The sequence below is a fragment of the Grammomys surdaster genome, unplaced genomic scaffold (genome assembly GCF_004785775.1).
Source record: "Grammomys surdaster isolate TR1022 unplaced genomic scaffold, NIH_TR_1.0 125901, whole genome shotgun sequence".
Classification (NCBI taxonomy): Eukaryota; Metazoa; Chordata; class Mammalia; order Rodentia; family Muridae; genus Grammomys; species Grammomys surdaster.
In genome coordinates this window covers 2,403,135-2,430,724 of record NW_021620725.1, presented here as the reverse complement: position 1 = coordinate 2,430,724, position 27,590 = coordinate 2,403,135, and the positions used below count along the sequence as shown (strand labels likewise).

The window sequence follows — 27,590 nt, the reverse complement described above, 5'->3', positions numbered from 1 at the left end:
TAAATAAGGGTCAATCTGCATACTTTCTTCTCTGGTTCCTTCAGATGGGATTTAAGTTTTCCTGCTGATTTTCTTTACCTGTGAATGAATATTGCAGCCATAGCACTACCTCATGTGGCATTTGTGAGTTACTGATTGCCACAGAATGGTTTAGACCCAACTGTAACACTCAAGGTCTTACTTCCTTGTCCATGTCTTACCCCTCTCTACCTCTCTACGCTTAGCTTGGTGTGTTCCCTAAACCATTCTTGTTACAATCTGCTAACAGGAATCAATATGAAGCGTATCCACCACGTTATTGAAACAGCCAACAGCAAACCTGTCGTAGAAAATCTCTCTGAATTTACATTTAGCTTCAAGCTAAATAGCTAAAAGCCCTACAGCCTGAATTTACAGGTACGGGAATTCTGACATTTTTTCTCATCTTTTCTTATTTCTCCAGTCTTGATCTGCTTACACCACCCAGCCTTTCCTGGTCACCTCTCTTTCCTTATGCCTTGCTGTGCTATTTTGATTTCTAAAGCCAGCTAGGATTGAAAAACAAATATATATATATATATTTGAAAATCGAAGCTTCCACAAAATTTTAATTTGATGGAAGTATTATTCTTGTATGAGCTTTATGAAAAAAAAAAGAATCTTTCAAAGTAACAATTACATTTGGGGATTAAGTTTAAGTAATTGGCAGTCTTGTCTTTTTAATTAAAAGGAATAAAGCTGCCTAAGAAAAGCTCAGTGAGATTTGCAGTAGGAAATGTTGGCATACTATCTCACAGAGTAAGAAGACCGGGATCCTGAATGGACAGATGAGGCTGGCATTCGTTCCTCTGGTCTTTAGAGTGAACTACAGCAGGGCTAGCCTCAGTGTTCCTCATAAGCTACTCAACATGAAGGTACTGTGAGAGGCATTGCAGGTAGAACTGAAGTAGATCCTTTCTTTAGGAGCGTCTCTCTAGGTTGGTGGACATGGTAAGGAGGTAGAGTCCTTAAAGGAAGTATTAAAAGATAAACAGAGAAGGAGAGGACTGAGCAAATGGCTCAGTAAAAGCGTGCTTGCCTAGCATGTGATGGGTCCTTGGGTTGGTCTTCAGCATCCCTCTCCCAGACAGGATACTAAGGCATCAGCAGGATCCCAGACATTGACAAATGTCATACCCTGGTCTCCTTCCAAATATAAACCTTCTTTTCAGTTTGTTCCTAAGTTCCCTTTTCCTCTGTCACCTGTGGTTCTTATTCTTGATTTTCCTTTTCTCTACATTCTGTTCAGATTCATCTTGCATTTGCATATGCATATTATATCCTCTTGGACTCCAAACAAAACAAAAATAAAAGTTGAGAGTAATAGAAATCACTTCTAAACACTCATCACTGCCATGCCAGCACCACTGAGTCACTGTAGGATCTATGGAGAGGAGACAGCCATGTCTAAAGAATCAGGATACAAATTAACCTCAGTAACAACATCCTTACAAAGTCTCTCTGTCCTCACGATGGCCTTTCATCATCTCAAGTTATTTGTAGGTATTAAATTAAATGAACACTTTGATGGAGGGAACGAAAGGTAAAGCACAGGCTTTACATCTTCCCTTGCACACTGCTGTGAGGAAACACACCTGCCAAGTCAGAGCACAGCATGAACTAATGAGGATGGAATTCCAATTTAGGACGTTCATATGTGCCAGATGCATGAGGGGAGTCAGCCGACGACTCACTAGGACTCTGCTGAGGATTGTCAGCTTCTATCTACCACAAATCAGGAGAGGAGAGACCTTACAAGCCATTTATCATGCTTTCTAATTGGACACTGGGGAGCCAAGACTGCCGTAGTATACTACACTGCTCTGCTTTTTCACTGACACTAGAAGAAAACACTTCCCACATGTCTGTGACATGTGTACACTTGACACCTACACATCATGACCAGCATGATATATTGACTATAATTCACAGGAAAGTTTCTTGCTTATTGGCACACCTTTAAGACCTTGCAATTCCAGCATGACTTTTGCAGCCTGCCAAGAACCACTGGGGCAAGCATAGCATCCTCTCAGTAGGTGGGGAGAACCCTTAAAGGCAGTTAAAGATGTGAGCTGCTGGTTCTAGCCATCCCACATGTTCTAGTTCATATAGTTCCAAACGTCCCCAGCCATGTTCCATGTTGTAACCTTGTTTGACCATTGGACAGTGGTTATGTTTTAATTTGTGTGTGTGTGTGTGTGTGTGTGTGTGTGTGTGTGTGGTTTGTTTTCTTCATTACTCGGAAGCAGGGAGTGTTTGGACAGCAGACAGTAAACAATAACTGCACTCTGTTGTTGATTCACAAGCTCCCGTAACTTGGGGAACTTTCAAATTATTTCCCCCACCCCCAGAGTTCCAGAACACAGGTAAGTTTGTCACTGGGTGCCCCTGAAAGCAGCTGGAACAGAAAGAATGGTTCCCTGAGGGCTCAAACTCCCCTTCTGATGCCCCAGCTATAGACCTCTCTCATTGCTCTTCACTTGCTCTGACTTTTGCTTTGTAGTGTTTCTTTTAGAGTTCATACTTCCTCCTTCTTAAGCTATCTACTCACTAGGAACAAAGGAAAGAGCATCCCTTGATAACCATCAATCAAAACTAATTTGGACTCCAACTAAGTGGCTTTGGCATTGACCATTATTACAAAGACATCATTGATGTCCTCAAAGAAATGTTATCCTAGAATGTGTTCTGAGCTGGGCCTTTTGGAAGTAACTGTGCAGAGCAGGCCAGGAACAGTGTCTATACAAGGACAGTTCACAGCCAACAAGGGGAAGCCTGTAGTATAGATGACTAAACAAGCAAGTTCAGCTTTATTAAGTGCCAGGATAGGCACCTGCAAGGTGCTAAGGAAACAGAGTCAGGTACTTTAGGTAGGTAAGTCAAGGGTGCGTCCCTGGAAAGGGGGAAACTGAACAGCAGAAGGGAAGATGAAGTAAGAAACAGAATATCCCAGTACATAGAAAAATCTAGAATCCAAAAAAAGCTCACTGGCAGATATTCAACATAAAACCCATCTGATTCCTAAAATCTAGAAAAAAAAAAGAGAGAGAGAGAGATTTTCCTTAAGATTATTTCTGATCTTCCGTATTTGGTAAGAAAAATGACGAAGGAAGGAAGGAAGGAAGGAAGGAAGGAAGGAAGGAAGGAAGGAAGGAAGGAAGGAAGGAGGGAAGGAAGGGGGGAAGGAGGGAAGGAGGAAGGAAAGGCGAGAAGGAGGAAGAGAGAGGAAAGAAAGGAGTTACAAAAGAAACAGTAGATATTTATGCTTGTGTTATGAGAACTATTCCCTTGGGCTGAATAAATAGGCATGCATGGATAGTCTGTACTATAGGTAGTAGCACTCTTCCAGGTTGATTGTCTGGGTTCTACTGAGTCTGTTTCCTAGCTTAACATCAGAGGAAACTTACAAAGTTTGTGGTAAGACTTCGTTTTAGTTGTAGGAATGGTCAGGTTTTAAGGAAACAGTTATGCTCTTAGAAAGTTCACCCAGATCTTGGGTAGATTGTATTTGGTGTCTGTTGCAGCAGTAGTAAACAGAAAGAGATACAGAAACCTTGTGACTAAGGTTTCCTAGAGATCAAGAAGAATGTCACCAGAAAGGAGCCTGAGGCATAACTTCCCTTAGCAAGACCTACGCTGTGATGTTTAGTTCCACAGAGGCAGATGCAAGGGGAACTCAGAGCATACCAATATTTTTTAAATCCCTTATCTTCTTATTTCCAGGAGCTTTTAAACCCTAGGAAATCCTACAGATTGACTTATTCTCTCTGCATTCAAATTACTTCGTTTCATGGCGTTCGAATGTTTTTGATTTTTGAAACATACAAAATGAAAACTTACATTACATGGATTAAAGACTGCCTTGAATCCCTCAGGATTTTGAATCTAAAAATGTATGTCTAAATGATTCTAGAATTCAGTTTAGACCTTGGAAACAGAAAGCAGGGAGTAAAACCAAAGAGAGGGAGAAAATAAGTGAAGTCTCTAGAGATCTACCCAACCTTTGCATTTAATCCTCTTTTAGCAATTCAAATAGATGAAAGGGCAAAAAAAATCATTAAAATATATAGAATATGTATATTTTAAAACACAGATGTTAGAATCTATTTTCTGCTTTAACAGCTCAGTTGAATCAACAGCTAAGTGTGATTGAGGCTGGGGAGTTACAAGACAGTTAATAGGTCTCTATCACAGCAGGAGGCTAAGGATCAAGATGTCACCCAGAGGTGCAATTCGGAACATTCCATGGACAAGGACAGAAACACATGCTGCCTCTTTAAAGCCTAAAACTATCTGCCTGGCCAGGAGCCTCTCCCTGACAACTGTGTCAAGTGAGCTTGCTTTATATGTATTTTCCTACATTACAGGCCCTGGAGAACCCTTTATTAAACTTAAGCCTGTGGGCATTCTGAAACACTTTAGTTCATTGATTATTAAAAATTAAACCTAACCAGGATGAATAAGAAACCCTTGGGATTTGAAAAAAGCTGCCTTCATGTAAGGGACTTACTGGAGTCCTCCATTCATATTGTGTTTAACGAGACTGTATTTTCTGTAATAACCCATAAGGTAGAGCCTACAGCAGCCGGATCCTGCCGCTTTTTATAGGAACAGTCAACAGTACATCAGGCTTCTGGTCAGAAGGAATCATAGACCTGTATAAGCCTCTTCTATTGCTTTACCCTCGCACACTGGGAAGCCATATCTCTTAAACATCATCCATACTGGCTTCTCTTTTGTTTTATTGCATGAAATCTATCAACTTAATTTTAAGGGAGGGAGTCAATCATCCTAGAATAGTGAAAGCAGATGCTAAATAATCAAAAAATGCTGTTTTGAAAATTTCCTAGATTTAATTTTTTTGCCATGTAACATGCTTATAATTATATAAAGTCCAGGACCACTTAAAATAGTGGAAATTAAAACTATTCCTCTTAAGTTCACAGCAAAGGCACAACTTTATGGGAGAAGGAACACACTCTATGTCTTGTTTTAGGTGATGCTTATATAGATGTATACAATCTTCAGAACACTTCAAATACTCGATTATTGTTTAGTATAATCCCTGAGTTTCAAAAGGAATGGATATAATATATACAAAATAATACAGTTTTAAATTATAATCTGGACTTGAACAATCAGAGAAGCATGCAAATTAGTGGTAAACCCATGTCACAAGCCGAGCACAATCTTCCTTAGGACTTTCTTAGGAAAGCTCTAGAGTTGTAGAGAAGATTGTGGGCACTGGGGATAGTGTGAGGACTTGCTTTACTGTCTTTACTGACATATGTTAAAATACTGCTTGAGAATACATTCTACTATACGGCATACGTGGCCTCTTGCCTAGATTACACCTTCAAGGCCAGAACATGTCTTTTGCCTTCTTCTTGAAGTATTGACAGCTGATGGTTCTCAGCTAGTTGCTCCTTGTGCATTGCCCTCAGCCAGACACAGCAACTTGAACCGGTGAGTAGCTGATATAACAGTGGGTTTAGAAAGGTTTCCCTTCCCTCCCATTATAGGAGACACCAATAGAGCTTATCCTGGTTTACAGTTCCACATAGAACTGGTCACCTTCCTCTGTCCAATCCCACTTTCTTTACTCCTTTCTTTCATGCTGATATTAAAACTTCTTCCTAGAAAACTCCCTGTGTAGGCCCTGTGCATGCTGCCTCAGTTTCTGTGAATTCCTATGTACGTCATCCTGTTGAATTAGAGGGCCTTGCTTGCTTAGTGTCCTCCATTTCTTCTGGGTCTTACACTCCTTGTTCCTCCTCTTCTATAGGGTTCCCTGCTGACTGAGGGGTGGGATTTGATGAAGATATACCATTTAGTGATGAGAGTTCCAAGGTCTCTCACTCTCTGTCTAATCTCTGGCTGTGGTTCTCTGTATTTGATCCCATCTGCTGCAGGAGGAAGCTACTCAGGTGATAGCTGAACAAGGGACTGATCTATAGCAGAGTGTCGCTAGGAGTTGTTTTATTGTTACATTCTTTAAATAGAACATTAGTATATAGCTTTACCCTAGATTCCTGGACTACAGAGTCTTAGGATCTTGGTCACCCAAGCATTGTTGGGTTTGGGTTCCAGCTCATGGAGTGAGCCATAAGTCTTATTTAAGACACTGGTCAATTACTCCACAAGTTTTGTGGCTTCATTGTACTAGCTTATCTTGGAGGCATAGAGCCACCTTAGATCAAAGGGTTTGTAGCTAGATTGGTGTCTATACTTCTCCTTTGACATCATGCTGAATACCTTCCTGTACCAACAATGCTTGCCTGTAGGGGTAAAAGCTCTGTGTAGACACCAGCCTAACTTCTCCATGTTCAGTGAGTTGTGTAGGTGTCGCCTTCAGCAAGGGAGCCTTGTTGTCACTTTGTAAAGAAAAACATATAATCTTGGCAACAGCCTGGGATGTTTGCGGGTCCCCGTTGGACCTCTTTGGCCAATAATTGAATTAGATGTAAGCCATTCCCAATACTGAGAGTTTCACTTGTTGACAAGAGATATCCATCTGGACCTCTGTCTTAATTATTTGGCAATGTCACTTCGATCATCTTCATAGATGTATGTATTTTAGGAAGCTTCTACTGTATTAAGTTTCCATTCTACTGCTCAAATATTTTTAATTCATGATTTTTTGTCTATAATTCTATTTTGAAAATAAATACAATATATTCTCATGACATAAGATTTTTTTAGATATCAAAACTACAAAAAAATAAAACCAAACCAAACCAAAACAAAGATGACATATGATCTATCTCCTCAGAAGAGAGGATGTCACTGATATGATGTAAATGAACATCTTATGTAAATATTTGCATTGTCCACATTCTCTAGACCCTTCACTATTTCCCTTGTCCAGGGTTGAGGAATGTCAGTGCCTCGTGCAAGGCTGGAGCAGAAGCAGGGTGAGGAGCAACTTTCTGCTGTCCAGGACTCCCATCACTGCTTGTTTACAGTACTTTCGGGGTCTAGGCACAAGGCTTACCCTACAAAAGGTTTCCCCTGTATTTCCTCTGGGACTCTCAGTAAGAGTCTCACTCAAGTTGGAGAGCATCTACCTTTTCCCTCTACACTGAAGGATTAGTATTTTCCCTTTTGTGGATTTATTTCTTCTATATTTTAAAAAGTAAAGTAAATTATGAAAAGTCACTTACATTTCAAAAAGGTTTTTTTTTCTTTGTTTGCATTCTATCCATCATAGAACATTTGATTTGTAGAGATTTGGTGATCCAACTGATAAGAATAATAAACAAGGCTCAAATGTTTTGTTTGTGTTTTACAACATGCTATGACAGTATTCATTTTGGTTTAAGTATATTTACTCCCTGTGTCACAATGTTTTGGTAAGTTGCGTCAGTGTCTCCTTCTCTAACCAGCTGATGGTCCACTATACAGAGCAAAGCCCTCTGAGTTATTCAAAAGCAAGGTGTAGGATTCCACTTCAATCAAAATCTAGCTAAGGGATGATAACATTCTTTCTCAAATGCTGATGGAGTGGTAGGATTTCACAGCACTTTGGATACTGGGTAGGATTTCACAGCACTTTGGATACTGGTTCTTACTCGTGGAAACAGCAGTCTTCTTATAACTTGGGCCCCCCATAACCTCAGAATGAGGGTGGAACTCAGTAGTCAATGGGGCTTCCTGGCCCCTGTGAGACCCAGATTTAGATCCCAGCTCTGCCACAGTGTAAATAAACAAGAACAGCGAAGGAAAGGCCTGGAGGTTGAGGTTCAGGTCACCTTCTGGTTTGATTTTCTCCTATCTAGCCTAGACCCAAAACAATTCCTGATGATTCTCAGAGACTAATATTCTAGAAATATTAGGCACTAAGATTTATACAAATTGAATATCACACATGGAAGAAATCAAAAGCTCTAACAATGCAAACAGGAATCAGAGGGCATATCTTTTTCTGTGGCAAAAGGAAAAATAATCATACATGGAGGCAGAAGCCACTAATCCCCAAAGCCTCTGAGTAGAGAGAAGAAGCCCATGAGAAAGAAACTAATAACTTCCAAAGTGTGGCTTTCAAAATTGAATTAATAAAAATGTCCCCCTTTTAAGCCACTCTAATAATAAAGGTTTTATTTTTCAAAACCTTGACACACACAAAATGTCAGAGAACAAAATCCCACCAGTTTCTACAGAGGAACCTTGCAAATGTTACGCTCTTGGGCCTTGGTGTCAGTAAGGAAAGGAGAGTAAAGACTGAAGCCCTACCCCCCTCTTTCCCCTTTTCTTTGGCCACCTTAGTGATTGTCTTAGTTTGGATTTCACTACTGTGAAAAGACACCAGGACCATGGCAAGTCTTATAAAGGACAGTATTTAATTGGGGCTGGCTTACAGGTTCAGAGGGTCAGTCCATTATCATCAAGGTAGGAGCATGGCAGCATCCAGGCACGCATAGTGCAGGAGGAGCTGAGAGTTCTAGACCTTCATCTGAAGGCTCCTAGCAGAATACTGGCTTCCAGGCTGCTAGGACAAGAGTATTAAAGCCCATAGCCACAATGACACACCTTCTCCAACAGGGACACACCTTCTAATAGTGCCACTCCCTGAGCTGAGCATATACAAGCCACCATAGTGATTTAAACCACACCTTTTATATATCACTTTTAGGCAACAGGAAGACAAAAATCTTTGTCCACTGTGGTCCATCTCTACCAGAAAATTATTAACTCTGACCCAGAAGGAAAAAAAAAAAAAGATGTCACTAAATATATGAAGTCGGCTACCAAGGTGCTATTTTCAAACCTGTAGCAAACACGGCAGAACACTAGCCTTGCAGAAAAAGTTGTGCAATAGATAAGAACTGGTTATTCCCTTATTCAAATACAACTGCTGCAGGTAACAGATGAGATGCCTATGTTTAAATAAGTACCCTGGAATCAGGACAACTGTGCAAACAATGTCAAGCCCCAGACTGCTGCAGGGCCCCTCCATGTAAACAAGGATGCTGTGAGCTTTGTCTGGGGCAGAGGCTATGGTCAAGAGACAAACTATGCAAAGCTGCTTCTGATCCTTAAAGACTTGCTATCTGGTCACTGCCTCCGGTACCCAGCCCCAAACCACATCCCTAGGAACTTAAAAGGAGCACGGGTGATAGACAATGTTTTCTGTGTCTGATAAGGTCTGAATGTGCCTTGAGCTAACAAGAACACTCCCTAACTAAAAGGAATTTCCAGTGAAGTATTTCAAATTACTCACTTTAGGCAAAGATGAGGGGAGGGAGAAAGGACAGAGCAAGAGAGGAGAAGAAAGAATACAAAGGAAGAGAAAGATAACAGAGGTTAAAGGAAGAATACATTTCTTGACCTCCGACCTTTTCCTTCTTTTCTTTCTGCCATGTTCTCAGGAGATAGAAAGTCAGCATTTTGACACCAATGTTTGAGAATGATAGAATATTCTCGGTTCTAAAATCTCCCAAAGTTTTGTCTGGTGCCTGACTGCAGATGTGTCTGTTTATACTTCTAACCTGCATCTGTAGGCCTGCTTTTAAATATATTTTCAGAAGCAAGAGCAATATGTAGGAGGAAATGTTCATGAAAAAACATAAAAGTCAGAGATTGCAGATAATGGTCTCCTGAAGGATCCAGGGAATCCTTCCAGGAACAGTATCCCTGGCAATGCAGTTTTTGTCAAGAACGTAAAACCACCTTTCACTAGAGAAAAGGATGGCAGACAGGCATTACGGACCAGATCAAAAACTTGTCTATAATAACTGGGAGGCCTCTTTTGAAGAGTCACATTTCTCACCCGATCCATCCAACAAGACATACTACAAGCCTTTCGCTCACTGTTGCCACCTGGTGGACAGAGATGATACTTTCCAAAAGCATCTAGGAACATGTCCTGGTGTGACCACAAGATGGCAGGACATAGCCAAGGTTTCAAACCAGCTCAGAATCAGGCGGTTTTTCTTCCTCGGAAAGAGACTAATCAGCCAGTACGGGATGAGTTAGAAATAATTGTACAAATATCACAAATCTGTCACATTTTCACAAAGAAACTTGTTAGAATTGTCTAATTGAAGTTAGAGTTTTAAGGTCTCCCGTTTCACATAGAAATCAATTTATGGCCACAAAAGGAAGGAATATCTATAAAATGTAACTAGACATTTAGTTTGTCTTTTAAGCACTGGTGAATACACATTCGAGCATTTTTGCACAGTTACTTCATGCAACTGTTCCAATATATTTCTTGTAATTCTCCCTCTTTAATTGAAGAATAGAGAAATGTTCCCCCAATACATTCATTCGTAATGTACAGATTCTCACCCAAGCCTGCATTCATGGGTTCTTGTGAGTATATTGCCAATTGCACTCTAAAGATTTTGTTGCTCAATTAGCCTCCTTCCTATCTGGTTTGCATGCTTCGAGGTCTAATGTTTTGCCCATCATATTGTTGGCACACATGCTGCATGGCTTTTTAATCAGAGTATCTTTCTTCCACTACAAAAAAAAAAGGCATTAATAATCCTCTCTAGAACGATCCCACCACAAGATGGTAACAATGACGCCTGTTAAATTGTGTGCTAGGTGTAAGGAGAGCACACAGAGTAATGATCTAATCCTGGGAGCAGGTTTGTCGGGGCCAGATTCATTAAACTCATGTACAAATGATAAAACCAGGGCACGGAAAGGTTAAAAAGGTATCTCTTAGCTTAATCGGAGTCACTGCCCTACCTGTCTGCCCTGAACATTTGCTTAAATTTCTTCCCACAAAGCCTGTGCACCAGATTTAGCAAAGAAAGGAAAAGAAAAGGCCACAATTCTTTTCTTGAAAAAGGTTTCCTCTAGATCTAGAATTCTTCAAGTAAATGGCCTCAGTGGCTGACTCCCAAGAAGGAATGTGCTCCATGTTTCTATATGAACTTACGGTATAATGTGTTTGTTGATTGGACCATCTATAGGTAGTGTTCTTCGAATAGAAAAGCTCTGAGAGATGCTGGTGTCTCTGGGCATCCTCAGATCTTCACTATGCGCAGCACCAGTCATCATAACACAAGAGACCATTCAGAGTGATTCATGCTAAAACTAAGTAGTTCAGGGAAACCATTGTACCTACAAACGTGGGGACAGGCTGGCCAGTGTTAGTTTTACTAGTGATGAGGCATAGCCAAACCTTTGTAAGCTTCAGACACTGAGACAACCATGCCAATTTTTTATAACTGCCCTAACGATGCCAGGAAGTGTTGTACTGTTTGAGAGCCTCTCCTTAAGACTACTTGGGATGGACACATGAAGAAATATGCAAAGTAGGGTATGAACAGGTTATCAGAAACCGTGGTGACTTTGCAAGCACGATTTCAAAGAGCTGAGCCCAGTGTGCTAAATCAAGTTCCTCGTTTTTCTGTCTCAGAAGCAATGTGACACATGTTTATTTTTCTCATATTTTGATGTGCATTCAGAATGATTGCTATGCACTGGACTACAGTATCACATAATAACAGACAGGGCCCCAGACTTCATGAAGTCAGTCTAGGGAGGATGACAGCCATTAATCAAAGCACCAGATACACACATTGTAAATTAAGACAGAGATGAGTGTGATAGGAAATAAAAGGACCAGGCACCATCAAGGAGATCAAAAAAGGCTCCTTTCTGGAAGTAATAACCCCACTCTGAAGGGTGAGTGAGATGCTACTACAGAAACCATAATACCTCAGGAGAGGAAATCTGGTTCCAGAGAGCATAAAAAGAAAGCTAGGGAGATGGCAGGTGTTTGTGAGACTAGACCACATCTAGGATTGGTGAGGAGAAACACAAATACTAAGCTATGGATTGAGTCTTTATCCTGAAAGCCACAAAACAAACAAACAAACAAACAAACAACCCTGAGGGAAAAAAATAGAAGCCAAATTCTAAGATGGCAGAGGGTCTATATAAAAAGCTTCCTGTGACTGAATGAGCCAGGGCGTTTTAGCTTTCTGCTAGCTTGTGATACTCAGTTTGCAGATCTGATCCTTCAGTCCTGCTGGTCATAGAGAGAAAAAATATCCAGATCTCACTGCCAGCGTGGCCTTCCATAGCTAATCAATCATTGAGTTAGTCCTGAAATAGAAAATGGTACCCTATAGAAATTTTGCTTATTTACTTCCAAAGGCACAGGAGTCCTTTGAATTATTTAGCAAAGATACTTTAAAAAAGAAATCTGGATGCTTAAGGAATATGATCTCGTTTGACCTTGATATTTATTAACACTTGCAACAAGTATTTGGAGAAAGCTACTATATCATGTGGTCCAGGCTAAGTACTAGCTAGATTCAGTGGTGGATGAGCCATGCACTGTGGATGCCCTTAGGAGGAGATAGCCTGTAAGCAAATGAGGAAATCATACCAGGAGGGGCTTTAGTGATGCTTACCCTAACGCTCAGTAAAAGACGTTGAGGGTCAGAGAGTAGTGACTTTGGGGAATTGGTGAGTCCTATGATGGTGACTGGAGTGAATGACCGAACAGTCTAGAAACCTAAGGGGACATTTCTAGTAGATGATACAGCAGCTGTGAAGCTTGGGGTAGGAATGGATGTGCTTGTCAGGTAAGGAGCAAGGTAAGACCAATTGGCGTGAATAGGGGCACGGTGAGGCTGCGGTTCAGACACATTCTATGGTTGCATACAGTGTCGAGACTATGTTCACACTCCACGCTGGGGTCCCTGTGCTTGCCTAACGGCAGAGCATGTAGCCTAGAGAATCAGTAGCTGCCATTCAGTTTTTGGTCCTACCAGTCGCTCATTTAGTCTATGATGAGTCTCTTTCTGCTCGCCTGTCCTTCGGTCTCTATCAACCTTTTCTCCTTCTGCCCTGTCCCCTGCCTGCCTTCCTCTCATCCTTCTTTCAGTGGAGAGTCACAGACTACCCCCATATTTATTCTCAGTTGATAAAGCCTTTTTTTTATTTGTTTCTGTTTTGCTAAATGTTTCTTTTTTAGAAATTGCCACCACCGTACACTTCAAGCCGAAAGGTATGGTTCCTGCTTATAAAACCCTTTTAGACATTACTTGAGACTCCAAGCCATATATTGTGATCTAATGTACCTGAGTTTGATTTAGCATTATGATTCGTGATAAAAATATCAATAACACAGTTGGCAATGTTTTTCCCCAGGTCGTGTACTTTCTTATTAACAAAAGGTCCTCATCCTGACCCTGGTAGTGCTTTTGACCAAGACTCACTTTAATGTCCCTCAGCTAAAGCAAGCTTTTTGTTCCCTGTCGTCCCTTCTTCTATCCCTTATGTGCTTTATCTCAAGTGTCTATGGTTAATCCCACAGATCTCATTTTGTAGAATGGTCATTACCCAATGGCAAAGCTTTCAGAATTTTACAGTCACTTGTTGATGAATCAAGTAAATACATTGCTGGATTCTGATGCCTACATCAGACATAACGGCTAAGCAGCAACTCACGAATTGAAGTGCGCACGCAATTAACATTTCCACCCTGCCTCGGTTCTCTCAGCTCCTTAAAGTCTCACTTGCTATACCTTTCCTGGAAAAGGCTGTTCTATGATTGTCATGTGCTCCTGTCAGCCATGTGACACAGTCTACATTCTTATCTCTACAAAGACAGGGCCAGCCTGCCAAGGCTTCATTAAATGGACCCTAAGATGCAAGCAACAATGATGTCCTATGCATACACTAGATCAACCTCACAGTGTCCATCCCAAGACGAGTACTAAGGAAGCTGGGATGAGACCATGCTTCATGCCCTCCTGGTCATCACTTGACGTCAGTTGTCTCTTATGAAAATAGTTTTCGGGCTAGAGAGATGGCTCAGTGGTAGAGAGCACTAGCCGCTCTTCCAGAGGACCTAGGTTCAATTCCCAGCACATACATGTCAACCCACAGCTGTTTGTAACTCCTCTTTCAGGGGATCTGACACCCTCACACAGGTGTACATGCTGTCAAGACATCAATGTACATCACATAAAAATAAATTATTGTTTTAAAATGAAAAAAATAGCTTTCTTTCTAACTCACAAAGTGTGTGATGACCATGATCATCACCAACAGTAAAAACCTGTTGTGGGGGAGGGGATTGAGGTCCTCCAGCATCCAAAAGCCAGAGAGGTTTCATGGTTGCTCAGACCTATACCCTTTTTGTGGTCTATCTTTGCAGGTCATCCCTGTCTCAGCAAATAAGAGGTAACCAGGAACATATCTTCCACATAGGGCTCTTTGAAGCAAGAAGACATAAACTATTATTACTCTCTTTAGCTCTTTTCTTCCCAATGGTATGATTACAAATTATCCATTAATTTGTCTAGTGACACAGGTGAAACTTCAGGACTTTGATGTGGATGATGACATCTGGTATAATAGTTTTTATTCAGATATTATCGTGTAAAGGTATTAGGTGTGACTATAAGTTTTAGATAAGGTTTTCACAAATGGATGGGAAATTATTTGATTTTTTTTGTATTTGTTTTGTTTTGTTGAGTCACGGTTTAGTGTATTCCAGGCTAGCCTTAAATTCATATGGATGAAGCTGATGATAGCCTCCTTATCGCCTCTTCCCAAGTACTGAGACTATAGTCAAGACTGCATTGAGGAGAAAGATGCATTGCTTTTAATGTTATCACAAGAAAACTTCAGCTGACCAAGCTACCACTTTCTAGAGTGTAACGATAGAAAGTAAATGCAAGAGGAGCCTGCGTTTAAGGTCTAGAATTCAAAACTCATGTTATTTCGCCTCTCAATCGGCTCCCGTCTAGGCTTCAATGAGCTTTAACCCTCAATTCACAGAGAAAACTGTATTAACAGGACATAGACAGCAGGTGGCGCCAGAGTCAACATTATCACATTTGCCTTCAACATGGCTTCCGAGGTCACCAACACATAGAGCACACAAAGCAGAAATATTTTGGAGATTCTATAGATTGTCAACCTCCGTTATTCAACAGATTTTTGCTAAATCGCTTAGATTTTTGATTTATGTTTTAGTCATTCCATCAGCCTTTAAGAATTCCAAAAATAAGTTTATTTTCTATAATTGAAACACAAACATTAATGCTGATTCTGATTTCTTATTGGCTGAAATGGATACCCGGGGATCATCTTTAACATAGTTAACATAGTTAAAGATGACTTTGAACAAATCCAGTCACAATGTGGGAAAAAAGGAAACTATCACTGATCTGTGAATTAAAAAGTGTCATCAAAATAGACGGTTGAAGAAAAATACTTTGTGAAATCTTTGAGACTTTACAGAAAGGCAAAATGATAATCTCAGAATCCTACATTGAATCAGCAAAAGAGAAACTTGCTAAAAATTCCTATTCTTCAATTTCAGGATATTTAATAAACTTTTCCATAAATTATAGATTTGGCCCCTATACAAACACAGTCACAAAGAGATGCAATTTAATATTCACGTTGACACAGTCCTTTACCTGAGTCTGAGAACCTTGAGAATGTTAATTTGTGATTTATAATTTTACTGCAAGTAAATTTTGCCTTTTACTAATAACCCTTAATAGCCCTGAGCCAGTACAGGCTCAGTTGCTCAGTGGGTAAAGTCACCTGGTGCCAAGCCAAAGTACCTGAGTTTGGTCCCCAGGACCACATAGGCAAAGAGGAGAATTGTCTGCTATGAGTTGTCCTCTGACCACACACCTGTAATGACATGCACAATGTACAAACATGCACACATAATAAATAAATAAGACCATTTGGTTTTTTTCCCTTTAAGCCTGATCCAACTCACACATATCTTTGATTCGAGTTGGTATTTCATTCATCTCTGAAACCAAACTTTCTGTGTTGTGAATAATATATGGAATATTTACCAAGTACTACACGTGCTAGCATGTGTGCATTTATATAATGCCCATATAGAATATGGTTAAATATCCCGGTGTGATTGTTCTCTGTGATATGAAAACTATGTATCAAGCCTTTGAATTGTGCTCCTATTTGCCTGTTTGTAAGGCTAAGTTGTGTTTGCAGACTTGTGCTTTCGTAATAGCTGTCAGTATATGCAAGCACTTGCTGAGCGTGGCCATCTGGCACAGTAACTAAGATTTATCATTTGCATTTCAGCAAATAAGCAGAATTTCCTAGCTATGAACTAAAACATAATTAATGATTTTGTGGATTATCCTTCCTGCACTAGCCATTAACTGGAATAGTCTCCCGTGCAGTCGTAGGCGTCTATAACTGCAGACCTAACTTGTGATAATTCCCCAACTGTTACCTATTTACAGGATTCCTCGATTCTGTTTATTTACTCTCAAGTCAACTATGGCCAGAGCAAAGCACACAAGCACATTAAATAGCTGTATGAGAAAACTTAATAAATAATAACGGTTAGAGGTAAAGGTATCTTTACCAGAAGTACACACTGCGTTTCAGGTATATGACAAGACTATCAGGAATAAGATTAAAAACTATTGACATATACACAGTGGGAATTCCTGTTACAGCATAGTGTGTGAAAGTAAAGGTTAGCTTGTATTATGTACTTAAAGGCCAATAATGTATGCATATGTCATATATGTATAGATATGTATATACAGGGGACGTAAACTTACCTATGTGTGTGGATGGGTGGATAGGTGGTGGAGGACCCAGAGCTAGGCATGCGTACACATTAACAAGAATGTTCACTTTAACATGTTTATCTAGCTTCCTAGGAATATACCTTACGCTTTTCAATAATAGAACTCTTGTTTTCTTTAATGTTTCCTACCATTTGAATAAAATGATGAGGCCAGTTCTCTGTGCTGTCCGTGGATACTTCTCAATCCTAAGATGTCAGGACAACAATAGGGCCTGTCCTAGCACTAACAATGAGATTACAGAAAGAAGCAAATTGGGCTTTTTTCAGAGAATCCATTTTGTACTAGAGCAAAATACAAACCATTTTGGTACATGAGACCTTAATTTTTGTACAGATTTTCTTTATTCTGAAAGTCTTGCTGGTACACAAATACAGACAGCCACTAAAAAGATACACGAGGAAAGCTTTGCCACCAGGAGAGGAGCCTAGGGAGGCTGACAGTCCCAGGCATCCAGAAAGCATGGCAGAGGAGAGAAGGAGCTCAAAGCAGACTTTGCATGAACTATCAGGATGCCTAGACATCAGAGACTGGTGAACAATTACTACAGATGCTTTGAACCTCAACCCTCATGAGAGGGGACCTGAGGGTGGCCAGGGGTGTCTCTTCTTACAGTGACACCATAGATGTTCAAGAGGTCACAGAGTGAGCTGGCTAGAATTGCTAGATATTTAACTTGTTATTCTGGTTCCGTGCCAGACAAAGCTCATTTTGCATAATCGAAAGGCACAAAGTTTGCATATGTTCATATTTTCATATTAAGCAATATTCTGTCACTCTAGCCAAAATATCAGACTTTTTTTTTTAAAGATACTGTCTCCATCTCCTTGTAGTTTTTGTCTCGACTTAGCATTGCTTTAACCAGAATTTCACCCACCAAATGTTTACTGGAGACACTCACTGCTGAGTTTCACTACCGCAGCTCACCACATGGTGGCGACAATGACTCTGGAGTCAGACACTTAAGATTAAATCTGGTGAGCTGTGGAAGTATCCCTATGTGGTTTTCAGTTCCTTCCACATTTCTCTGGAAGAAGACGGTATTTGTGACAGCAAGCACGCAGTTGTGCACTTATGTTTATGGTTTTATGAACAGAACACACATCCCACTATACTGTAGCATCGTACAGTTGTTGATCGGCTCTGTTCTACTCTGTTGCTTTAGCTCTTGACACAGAGCATAGTTTAGGAAGACATTCTTTAATTCAGTAGTTTTCCATGGTACACTCTCTGCAATCTTAGGTATTTTAAGCAGTTTGGTGACACTTCATAGACTAGAACACACTTCTGTTGTAATTGTACAACATCGATTTTACACACACATGCACTCACTCATTCACACTGAGTCTGCATACGTGGCCCCTAAAACTTCAATGTGACCCATAATTACAGCCCTGTCAGCTTCTATTCTGAGTATCATTGTCTAAGTATATAGCCTTAAAGCAATGTCTCCTTAGTGGGGGGAGAAATGTTTTTTTTTTAATGAAATCTAAGTACAGTCACGTGAAAAGAATAGGACCGGAAGTGCGAGTGATGAGGTCGTAAGTCAGACCTCCCATTTCCGCTACTGTATTACTAGTACCACGAGCACACAAATCCTCATTCCTCTCCTCTCCACACACTATCCCCTCCAACCCAAACTCATCTCCCCTGTCCCCCACTGGCAACCTGAGTGACCCAGAGTGGCATTCCAAGGATCAGTCCGGGTGAGGTCCGTTCTCAGTTGCCCCAGACTTGAACCCATCCCTGAGCTTCAACAGTTTGGCACGATTTGTTGTCTTTGCTTTTCTTCTTCATTCTAAGGTGATAACTTTGGGCAGGAGGACCTTTACTTCTTCGTGACACTATAGGACTCTGTTTTTTTAAACCTTGCTAAGGTACCACTCATGCATAAATGCTATTTTACAACAGTCCCCACCCACCCTCATTAAAGAATAAACAGTCCTGCCTCTCACCTATGAAACAAAGTAGAGACTGATGACTGAGACCTTCTGGGACTGACGTTGCTGCTATGATTTGTCTGCAGGGAGAGCTTGTGTTAGGCTCCTAAAGGATGGACACCAGTGCTTGGAGTCTTAATCACAGTATTGGCTTCACTGTAATCATGTGGAGGGCACGGGAGAGGAGAGTAGCTGGAAAAGAGTCATGGCAGCCACCCTAGCAACTTCTCCAGCAGGAGTAGCTTCATATTTAAAATAACCTAGAGACCTCAGAGAGGACAGAACTTAAAAGATGGGTCCCATCCTGAGCACTGACACAAGACATCAGTGCCTAGCCATGCCTTGCCTCCTGACCACACCTTGCCTCGGATGTCACCTTCAGCTGTCAATTGCCAGAAGATGCTCATTCTCTCTCTCTTTCTCTCTCCTTTGCTCTGCAGGACCTGGGTCGGTGAGAGGAATCAACGGATCCATCAGTCTGGCCGTACCACTGTGGCTGCTGGCAGCGTCCCTGTTCTGCCTTCTCAGCAAATGTTAATAGAATAAAAATTTAAAAATAATTACAAAAACACACAAAAATGCGTCACACAGATACAGAGAGAAAAAGAGAGTGCAAGATGGGGGGAAGACTATTGTTTCACCAGATTGTGTGTTTAAAAATGAAGGGGGAATATGAAAAAATGAAGAAAATACAAAGCTAAAAGCAGTTTTAAGATCCTTCAATAAAAATCTGAATATAATTTAGGGTGGGAAAACCTCTCCCAGAATATGTGTCTATCTTCTAAGCAAATGACTGCTGTGTAAAGATTCCATCATGCTAAGGACATCTGATGTTGTACAAGGGAGACTATTCAAGAAGTACCAGATGGGTATTAACTCCCCCACACTATACCCTTCCTTCATCCATTGTCATCTGTGGGGAAAAAAGAAGGTCTTGCCTTTGGTGTTTATATTTCCATAATCTTTTTATTCTGTTTTTCATTCGAGCTGATGTGTAGCCATTTTGGACGATCTATGGAAACCTGTGTTGAGCCTTTCTCGGGCTCCCCTGCCTCGATCATCTCTCTAACTTTAAGAGCGCCCCCTTTCGCCTCCAGTGTGTTCTATCCCTCAGTACACCCACTCCAAATATTCCCTTTTTCTCTAACCCCCACCTCCCTTTGCCCCAGCAACCCAGAACACTAGTCAGGCCGCAAACGCTAGGAAGTACCATTTTCATCTTCTCCACTGTGCGCGTGTGCTCAAGTCTCTCGCTCTCACGTAGATGTACATGTGTGTGAGCGTGTATGTGTCTTTCTCTAAAGCATGCCAGGGGAATGGTCCATGTGTACATAGACCCATTGTGCTGTAGATACTGTCCTGCACTGTAGTTGTGAAGTGCGGCTGTCACAAGTTGCTGGGGAGATGGGCTGGGTGGGAATCAAGGAGCAGAATCCCTCCCCATTCATGGCCGTCACATGACATCAGTGTACATGCAAACCAAGCTGTGCTCCTTTTGAGGGCAGGACCCCATACCCCTCCTGGTCTCATTTTCAGAACCCAGCTGGGAGTCACTCAGAATATCACTGTACATGAAAGTGCCTACTACCAATGGGGTGAGCAGACAGGGAACAGATCCGTCGCCTGGATGACATGACCTAGGGAGGAAGATGGTCTCTGATTTCACTCTTAGTTCACAAGCCTGGAGTATCTATCCATGAGTTTCATAGCTTTATAAAGGCTGAGCCCCACTGCAGAACGGAGCAGCATGTATTGAGCAAATCTTCAGAAAAAAGTGGGTATCTGAATGGTAACCCCCCCCCAATGGAAGGAGGAGCCCTTGGTGACCCTAAGCAGGCTTGCTATGCCCCTTCACTAATCTTCAAGTAACACTGCATTTGCCCCATAATGCCCCTAATTGGAGATTGTTGACCCAATAAAATATTGTGAATGAGACATAAAATGCAGACAGATGCCCGAGTCTTCTACAGAGGCTGCTAAACCTCTAATGCAAAGTATTGCTCATCACAAAATAGGAATTCCAGGCTTTGTTCTTTTTTTTTTTGGATTCTTATCCTCGAGTTCAAGGCTAACACCTTATTGGCTTCCTGTCCCACTGCTGATGTATATGGACCATTGCCCATAGAGGCCAGTCAGTATCCTAAGCCAGGCCACTGGGACACTGATTGAGCGCACCTTCCCACTCCGTTTAGACTTACATCTGTGAGTCCTCTTGGCACCAATACTGAATCCTGAGGTTCTTGCTTAACCATCAGGAAGGTCTGAGCAACATGTGATGAGTCCAAGGAGAAGTGTGAGCATTCCAAAGCCCTGCACCATCACCTTGCCAGCAGTGTTGGCCTAGGGGAGGTCTCACAGGAAGGCTGCTTCTCTGCATGTGGGTATCTTTGCTAGGAAACCAGCCGCTGCTTTCCCTTAAAACTATATAGAAGCATCCGAAGTGATTCACCTTAGGAAAGGATGAAGGGTTATTGCTGAGGTCATAATGCAACGCTATCTCACAGAGCCAAGGCGCATCAAGTTTTCTGACCTTTGAAATGGCTGTCACATGATACAAAATGAAGGGAAAGAAGGAAGAAAAGAAAGGAAAGGGAGGAAGCAAAGAAGGAAGGGAGGGAGGAAGGGAGGGAGGGAGGGAGGGAGGAAGGAAGGAAGGAAGGAAGGAAGGAAGGAAGGAAGGAAGGAAGGAAGGAAAATGAGTAGTATTTTATTTCTTCTAAGGAATTACATCATTTAGTTTATAAATCTTTCACACCCTGTCTTCATGGTTTGCAGTTTAGACATGATCCAGAGGATAGACAGGGCTTAGGATGAATAAAAGTATTTAAGGAAGATCAGATAGGAGTTCCTATCCAAGAGGGTAGCTAGTAAAACATAGGGAAGGGGTGGCAGATTCCAATATGATATATTAGCAATCAAGGACTTCTCTAGCATTCCAGTCCTCTTGTATGAGAACTGAAGGATACGTGTTTCCCATGCTAAAGAGCTCTCCACATCCTTAAGTAAAATCTTAGAAGAGTGCGTGCTGGCCTACACAGAAGGAATAAGGAAACAGGAGTTAATTCAGCTTCATTTAGTATTAGCTTCAGAAATGGATACCTGTGACATATCATAGGTTTTGACAATGCACCTGGTATTCAGTCCCCATCCTATCATAAGGACCAGCTCTGAGTTTTGTGGGAGAAGCCTCGCCTTTGGAAAGGATTCCTGGTCATATCAATACCATTCATTCTTTTTGTTTTATTATAATGGCCCATAGAGCAAACAGCTAACGATTCTTTGAAAATGTGGTTTGCCCATATCTCCAACAAGATCTGAGATTTTTAAGAATGTCTCTCCCTCGTGGAGAAAACCTGGGTCTCCTCATATGCCACATAAGTTTGAGAATGTTGCTAAGTCACATGCAGAACTGAAGGAATATTCTTTCAAGTAAGAGTAAAATCACTGAAGGGCCAGGTGACCTACACCAAGATGTCATACAATTGACAGAAAAATTCATCATATTGCTGTAAATCCTTCCAATGATCTAACTTGTTGGTAATGAAAATGCAAACGAGTCATTGGAACAAATAGGTAGCACGGAGTGGAGGAATGTATCCGTAAGCCTGGACCACTCACAGATTTCATATCCTTTGTATACAAAGTGAAAGTTACACCATCCATAAGACAAAATCTTTAGCCTCAGCTTTCAGTTTAAAAAGTAGAAATTACCTTGACTCAGGGCAGGCCCCCAAAAAGAATAGCTCTCCTGGATTCTACAACTGCAGGATAGTCTATTCTCCTTGCAGTTGGTGATCAAAATGACGTTGTCTAGTGAGAAGTATATTGTTCTTGTGAAACTTAAAATCGTTTTCTGCAGAAAAGAAAAATTTACAGCTTATGGAAAAGCAGATCTGTTTAGAAGGGTTTTTCCCTGAGCTCTTGTGTTCTCTTCCAAGTAAGACAAATATTTTTCCCCTTTACCATGAACATTTTTTTTCTTTAACTTCATTGACAACTGAGGCTATTCAAAGAGACCTTATAACAATACTCGTGATTTTTACGTTCTTGGAGGACAGAAACAAAAGCGTTTCTCCTCCAAAGATGGACTTTACCTCCTCTGCCTACAGAGACTTAAACTCCTCAGCATGAGGCTGCTTTTTGAGTTCTTTCTTCTCAGCCCACAGTCACAGGGTCCTCTTCAAGATGATGACAATGTGACAGCTTTTATTGGCTAGTCTTCCTCAAGTCTTAACTTTGTCCTTTACAGGCTTTGAGTTCTTAGAGCAAAAAAAAAAAAAATTATCTATCTGTGTATGTGTTGTTTTAGATCTTATCTCTACAAATGATATATTTACAATAATGTATGTATTAAAAGAAAAATTGAGAATGATGGTTTAAACTTAAAAGGAAGAGAGGTATTGAATTTGGTTAATTTTTTTTAAAAAAGTGCTATGCTTCATTTAGAAAAATGTGGATGCCTTTTTGTCCACTTTGTTATTATTTGTTTAAAGGAAGTTTACTTAAGAGACCAAGTGCTATAGGATTAACTATGTCTTCATGGTTTTCTTTATTCTCACAAATTATCAGCCTGGATTTAGTTTTGGTTCCCCAGTAAACTGCCAGTTCTTATAATAATGTAAGAGCAGTGTTACATCTGACCTAAAAAGCTATTAAGACAATGAAGACAAATAAATATACCAGAAAAAAAATATGAGATAGACCCCAAGAAACACAAACTTACTTTAGGAAATCTCTTTCGCGCTTAAGCATTAAAAATGTTTCTCCTCCAGAGACTTAGTCTGCCCAAGCGATGTAAATTCCCCATTATGGTTGACATCATATCTGTAAACATCTCACTAAATGCAAAATGAAGTTCACATTTACGGGCATACCAGTGGGAAGAAAAGTAAACTGTTCTCGTTTGCATTCAGCTATGCTGTTCAAATGTCACCAACTGAACCTCAAGAAAGAATTTGGTTTTGCCCACAATGTATATCACTTTCCTCTTGGCAAGGCAGCTGGTGTTAATATTAGGTTTAGGTTTAGCATTCACGCCAGCGAAATGTTTATGGATATTGTAGAAAACTTATTTTAAAATCCTGATTTCTCGTCAGTGCATTTGCATACTGTGCTGATTAATAAATTAGGCACCAATCATGTGTAAATCAATGTAAATCACTAGTTTACGTACATAACATAAACTATGTAAACTTCATTTCTCATGCAGAGCCCAAGTTCAGCTAAACCTATAAATCTTAAAGAAAAAGAAGTCAAAATAAGAAGAACGAAATCCGAAGCTTTTTACAGGTCAACGGTCTTAGAGGAAAGTTCCAAACATGGTTGCTTTAGCCAAAGGAAGCAGACCAGGAACACTTCGAGGCACTTCCAGCCAAGTACAGCTGGCTCTTCTTAGTTCCTTCTGCCTCAGTGAAGATTCTTTAGCCTGACCCAACCAATCCTAGGGAAATGGAAAGAAAGAGGACTAAGGTATGAAGGAATCCTGGACCCAGGTTATTGGTTTCTTACCAACTAATACATATTATATTGTATCTTTATTTAAATAGTTCCCTGGATTCACCAATACTTACATGAACAGATTATCACACATCCCCCATTTTTCGGTCTGCTTTACACTTAACCACACTCAGAAAATATTATTGTTGTTATTATTATTATTATTATTATTATTATTATTATTATTATTTACCCTAGCAGCCTTGTGTATCTACATGCCTGTGGGTTATAAGTACAGAGTCATTTGATTAGCGAGTGTCACTCCCAGGTGTATCTCTTAACCTTTCTGAAGTACCTGCTGATTTAACAGTGTCCCATATACCTTAACTCTAATCTAAACAACTGATAGATTCATCAAAAGAGATTAAATGAATGTCCTTCCTACCAGACTTTTGTAGAAAGAAATTTGGGTCACATTGAGGCTTACATTCGGCTACCGAGGACAAAAACATGAAAGGTGTATCAGGATTGGAGTCAGGAAAATGAGGCTGTTGCTTTTGGTCTTGCCATACAAAACGCCGTGTAATGCTGACACAGGCAAGTTATTTCTCACTCCTGGGTTTTTAGTTTTCTCATTCGGAAAGTCAAGAATTCGAATGACACTTCATGGTCACTCCCACCTCTAAACCCTGATTCTGAATATGAATTAAAATTCATTAGCTGCTTCTATCCACGCAAGGGCCCACACGCAAAGACATTTGCTGGTCTCTGGTTTTCTCTAAACCCACCTCCCTCCATCTCCACTACGTAGCACCTTCTAGAACACGGGGCTCCAGACTGATTTTGTATTTCTTTCCTGAGCAAAATTTCTTAGAGATACAGATGAAGGGCATTTTCATATTAAAGTGAGGGCACCGAAATAGCTGAGGTAGCTTCCTTGTTCGTAGTATTGGGAAATGTAACAGTTGAACTGTAGCCTAATAGCCTTTCATAGGAAGGGAAACGGCCAGATTGGGCATTATGTACCTAACAAATGAGGAAGTTGCGCTTATGAGAGGAAACATCAGCTTTCTCTTATCCTTGGCCAAGTGCTTCATTATGATAAATGTGTGTCACTGGGAGTTCTCGGCTGGTCCCAAGCAAGCTCATAAAGGCTGTTTTGTGAGAAACAGGCAAGGGAAGGGGGTTTCTTGCAGAAGTTTCTTGAAACTTGACTATAAATAGGCTGTGAAATCGGGCAAGTGGATAGAGAGGCCTCTTCTTTTAACAGCTGGAATCGGTTCAGCTTAAAGCAGCTAGGAGTGAAACAGGACACGAAAACCTATGGGGTGGGGGGGAGGCACGGTTAAAGGAGACTGAGAGTTGTAAAATCTAAAACCAAATGTGAAAGTTACGTTTCCGGAAAGGGAAGTCAAACAAGAAGAGTTGCTGGAGCAGTAAACGAGGGATTGTTGTTCTGTTGGCCCACGTACTGAGCAGACTCAGTGCAGGTCCACTTGTCTGTCCCACTCTGTCTTCAACATTCAGCTTAACACCTTGTCCGGTCACCTTTTTCATGAATCTCTCCAAAGAGCACAAAAAATAGAGCTCTCCTGAACACCGAAGAGCAGAGTTCAGCCATTCATCACCTCCAGCTTCAGGATCACTGTTTAAATGAGGGTGCGCAGTGGGCTTATGGTACTCTGACACTAAATCGGAGAGAGACCCGCCCACCGAACACCTCCCCAATCCCATTGATCTTTCCTAGGCATAGCTTTTTTGGATGGTGCTCGTGAGTCCACCCTAGAGCTACACTCTTCCCGACACAAACCCTCCCTGTGTGATATCTAGGCATGGTAAAAATCTGCTTCTTGCAAGTGAAGAAAACCCACGGAGCTAGCTAGCTTCCTGGCGTACCGCAGCAACCCTCGCCATCCGTCAGGAGCCTCTTTGGAACTCCCTTACCTAAGTCTTTGCTCTTCACCAGAGCATGAACGTGGTCCATCCTGGTGAACTTTAGCCACGATCTGCTCCATAAGTATTTGCTGGGGGAGGGGGGGGAGGGGGTTGGCTAAAGGGAGGAAATACAGAGGGGAGGGGAGGATACCTCCCACTTCTCCCCAGTCCTGCTTCACCCCTCCTTTGCTCTCCTGAAGGTTGTATAAATCCTGTTCTTGGTTAGACGTCTCCTCATTAACAGTGTTATATACATATAAATATATATATATAAAATATATTCCTTTTTCCAGCCCTGTAGACATGAACTGATCTTCCCTTGACGATATAAAAACATGGCCATTTTTTGGTTCAGTTGATTTGTCGCTCAAGTTACTTTATTTTTGTTTATTGGGTGGATATTTTTTCCCTGAATACTAGCTCTGTGAAGGAAAGTAAAAAGCGCAATGTGTGTAAAAAAAAAATTAAAATTAAAGAAAAGCCTTTTTTTTCCTTTTTAAATGTATTTAAATTCTGGTTCTCTCTTCTGTTACTTTACACGTATGAATGCTCTGCTCTTCTGTGATCTTAAAACAAAATGAAATAAACGTGAAAAGGAGATGAGTCTTGGTTGACCTGAGTCCAAGTGAATTTGTGGTTGGCTGCCCTGTTTCTTGAAGGCTTCAGTGAATGGCTCAGGAAATGGAGCCAATGACAGCAAACACCAAGCATGGGAGAGGTAGACAAAATACTGGAAAATGGCAGCCAGGTTTTCTGACAATGCTTCCTCTGCAGATGTGAATGCACTGTTTACCATAATTGTCTTCCCTTAAAACAAAGAGAGAGAGAGAGAGAGAGAGAGAGAGAGAGAGAGAGAGAGAGAGAGAGAGAGAGAGAGAAAGAGAGAGAGAGCGCAACCGATATTTTGTTTTTTCCTCAGTCTTCCTCTAGGGATAATGAGAAAAACATGATCAGATTACCCAGAGGGAAGCTACAGAGGAAGGAGCATCGAAAAGCTCTTGAGTGAGATCTCCAGTCGGTCTTTGGGCTGTGACCTCAAGAGAGCATCTTGTCCTTTCATTAATGTCTCCGTGTCTGGAGCTATCTTTCAGGGTTAGCTTGAATGAGACCCCAAGTGACCTCCCAAAGTCATCTATTATTTCTACATATGAAAATATAGTATGTTCGACACTCTTGCTTCATGAGATAGTCACAGAATCTTTACAGCACACTTATAACATTGTCCCAGGCCAGACAGAAACTAGGAAGAGAAGAAGAACCAGGCAGTTCACAGTTGAAATAAAACAGAGGGTGGCTAATTAATTGTTCATTAAAATGACCAAGAGGGCCCATAGCTTATTTTTAGGAGTCCAATCAGGTCTCAAACACATTCAGGAGAACGGATCCTAAATTTTACTTCATCACAGGGGAATGAAGGAGGGAGCCCTGATACCGGAAAGGATTTCAGGGATGAAACAAAAGCAAAACCAAAAACTTTTCCTTCTACCTTCCGGTTCAAGAAGAAGGCAACAGAGAGATGCAATCTCAACATATTTGAATTTCATTTAAAAAATCATAAAATGCCCTCTACAATGTGTTTATCAAACTTGGAGTTAAATATTCAGTACTCAATCAAGGATGCCTCGGTTCACACACCAGCTAGAAGTGTGGAGGACATTATAACCTTTAGTTGTGAGCAGCTGACTGCACC

At 41.0% G+C, this 27,590-nt stretch overlaps 1 protein-coding gene across 2 annotated transcripts in view; it reads left to right on the top strand.

Moving 5' to 3' along the window:
• The window catches only part of Lsamp (limbic system associated membrane protein), a 631,942-nt gene extending 612,739 nt beyond the window's left edge, over nucleotides 1–19,203 (top strand). Inside the window, exons 8-9 of one of the 2 annotated variants that reach the window (XM_028752434.1) lie at nucleotides 12,962–12,994; nucleotides 18,970–19,121. In XM_028752434.1, the coding sequence (XP_028608267.1) occupies nucleotides 12,962–12,994; nucleotides 18,970–19,067 (131 nt within the window). In that variant the 3' untranslated portion in view covers nucleotides 19,068–19,121. Of the gene's footprint in view, nucleotides 1–12,961; nucleotides 12,995–18,969 lie in introns of both variants that reach the window. The other variant, XM_028752435.1, reaches the window with a different exon arrangement.
• The last annotated feature ends 8,387 nt before the right edge of the window (nucleotides 19,204–27,590 follow it).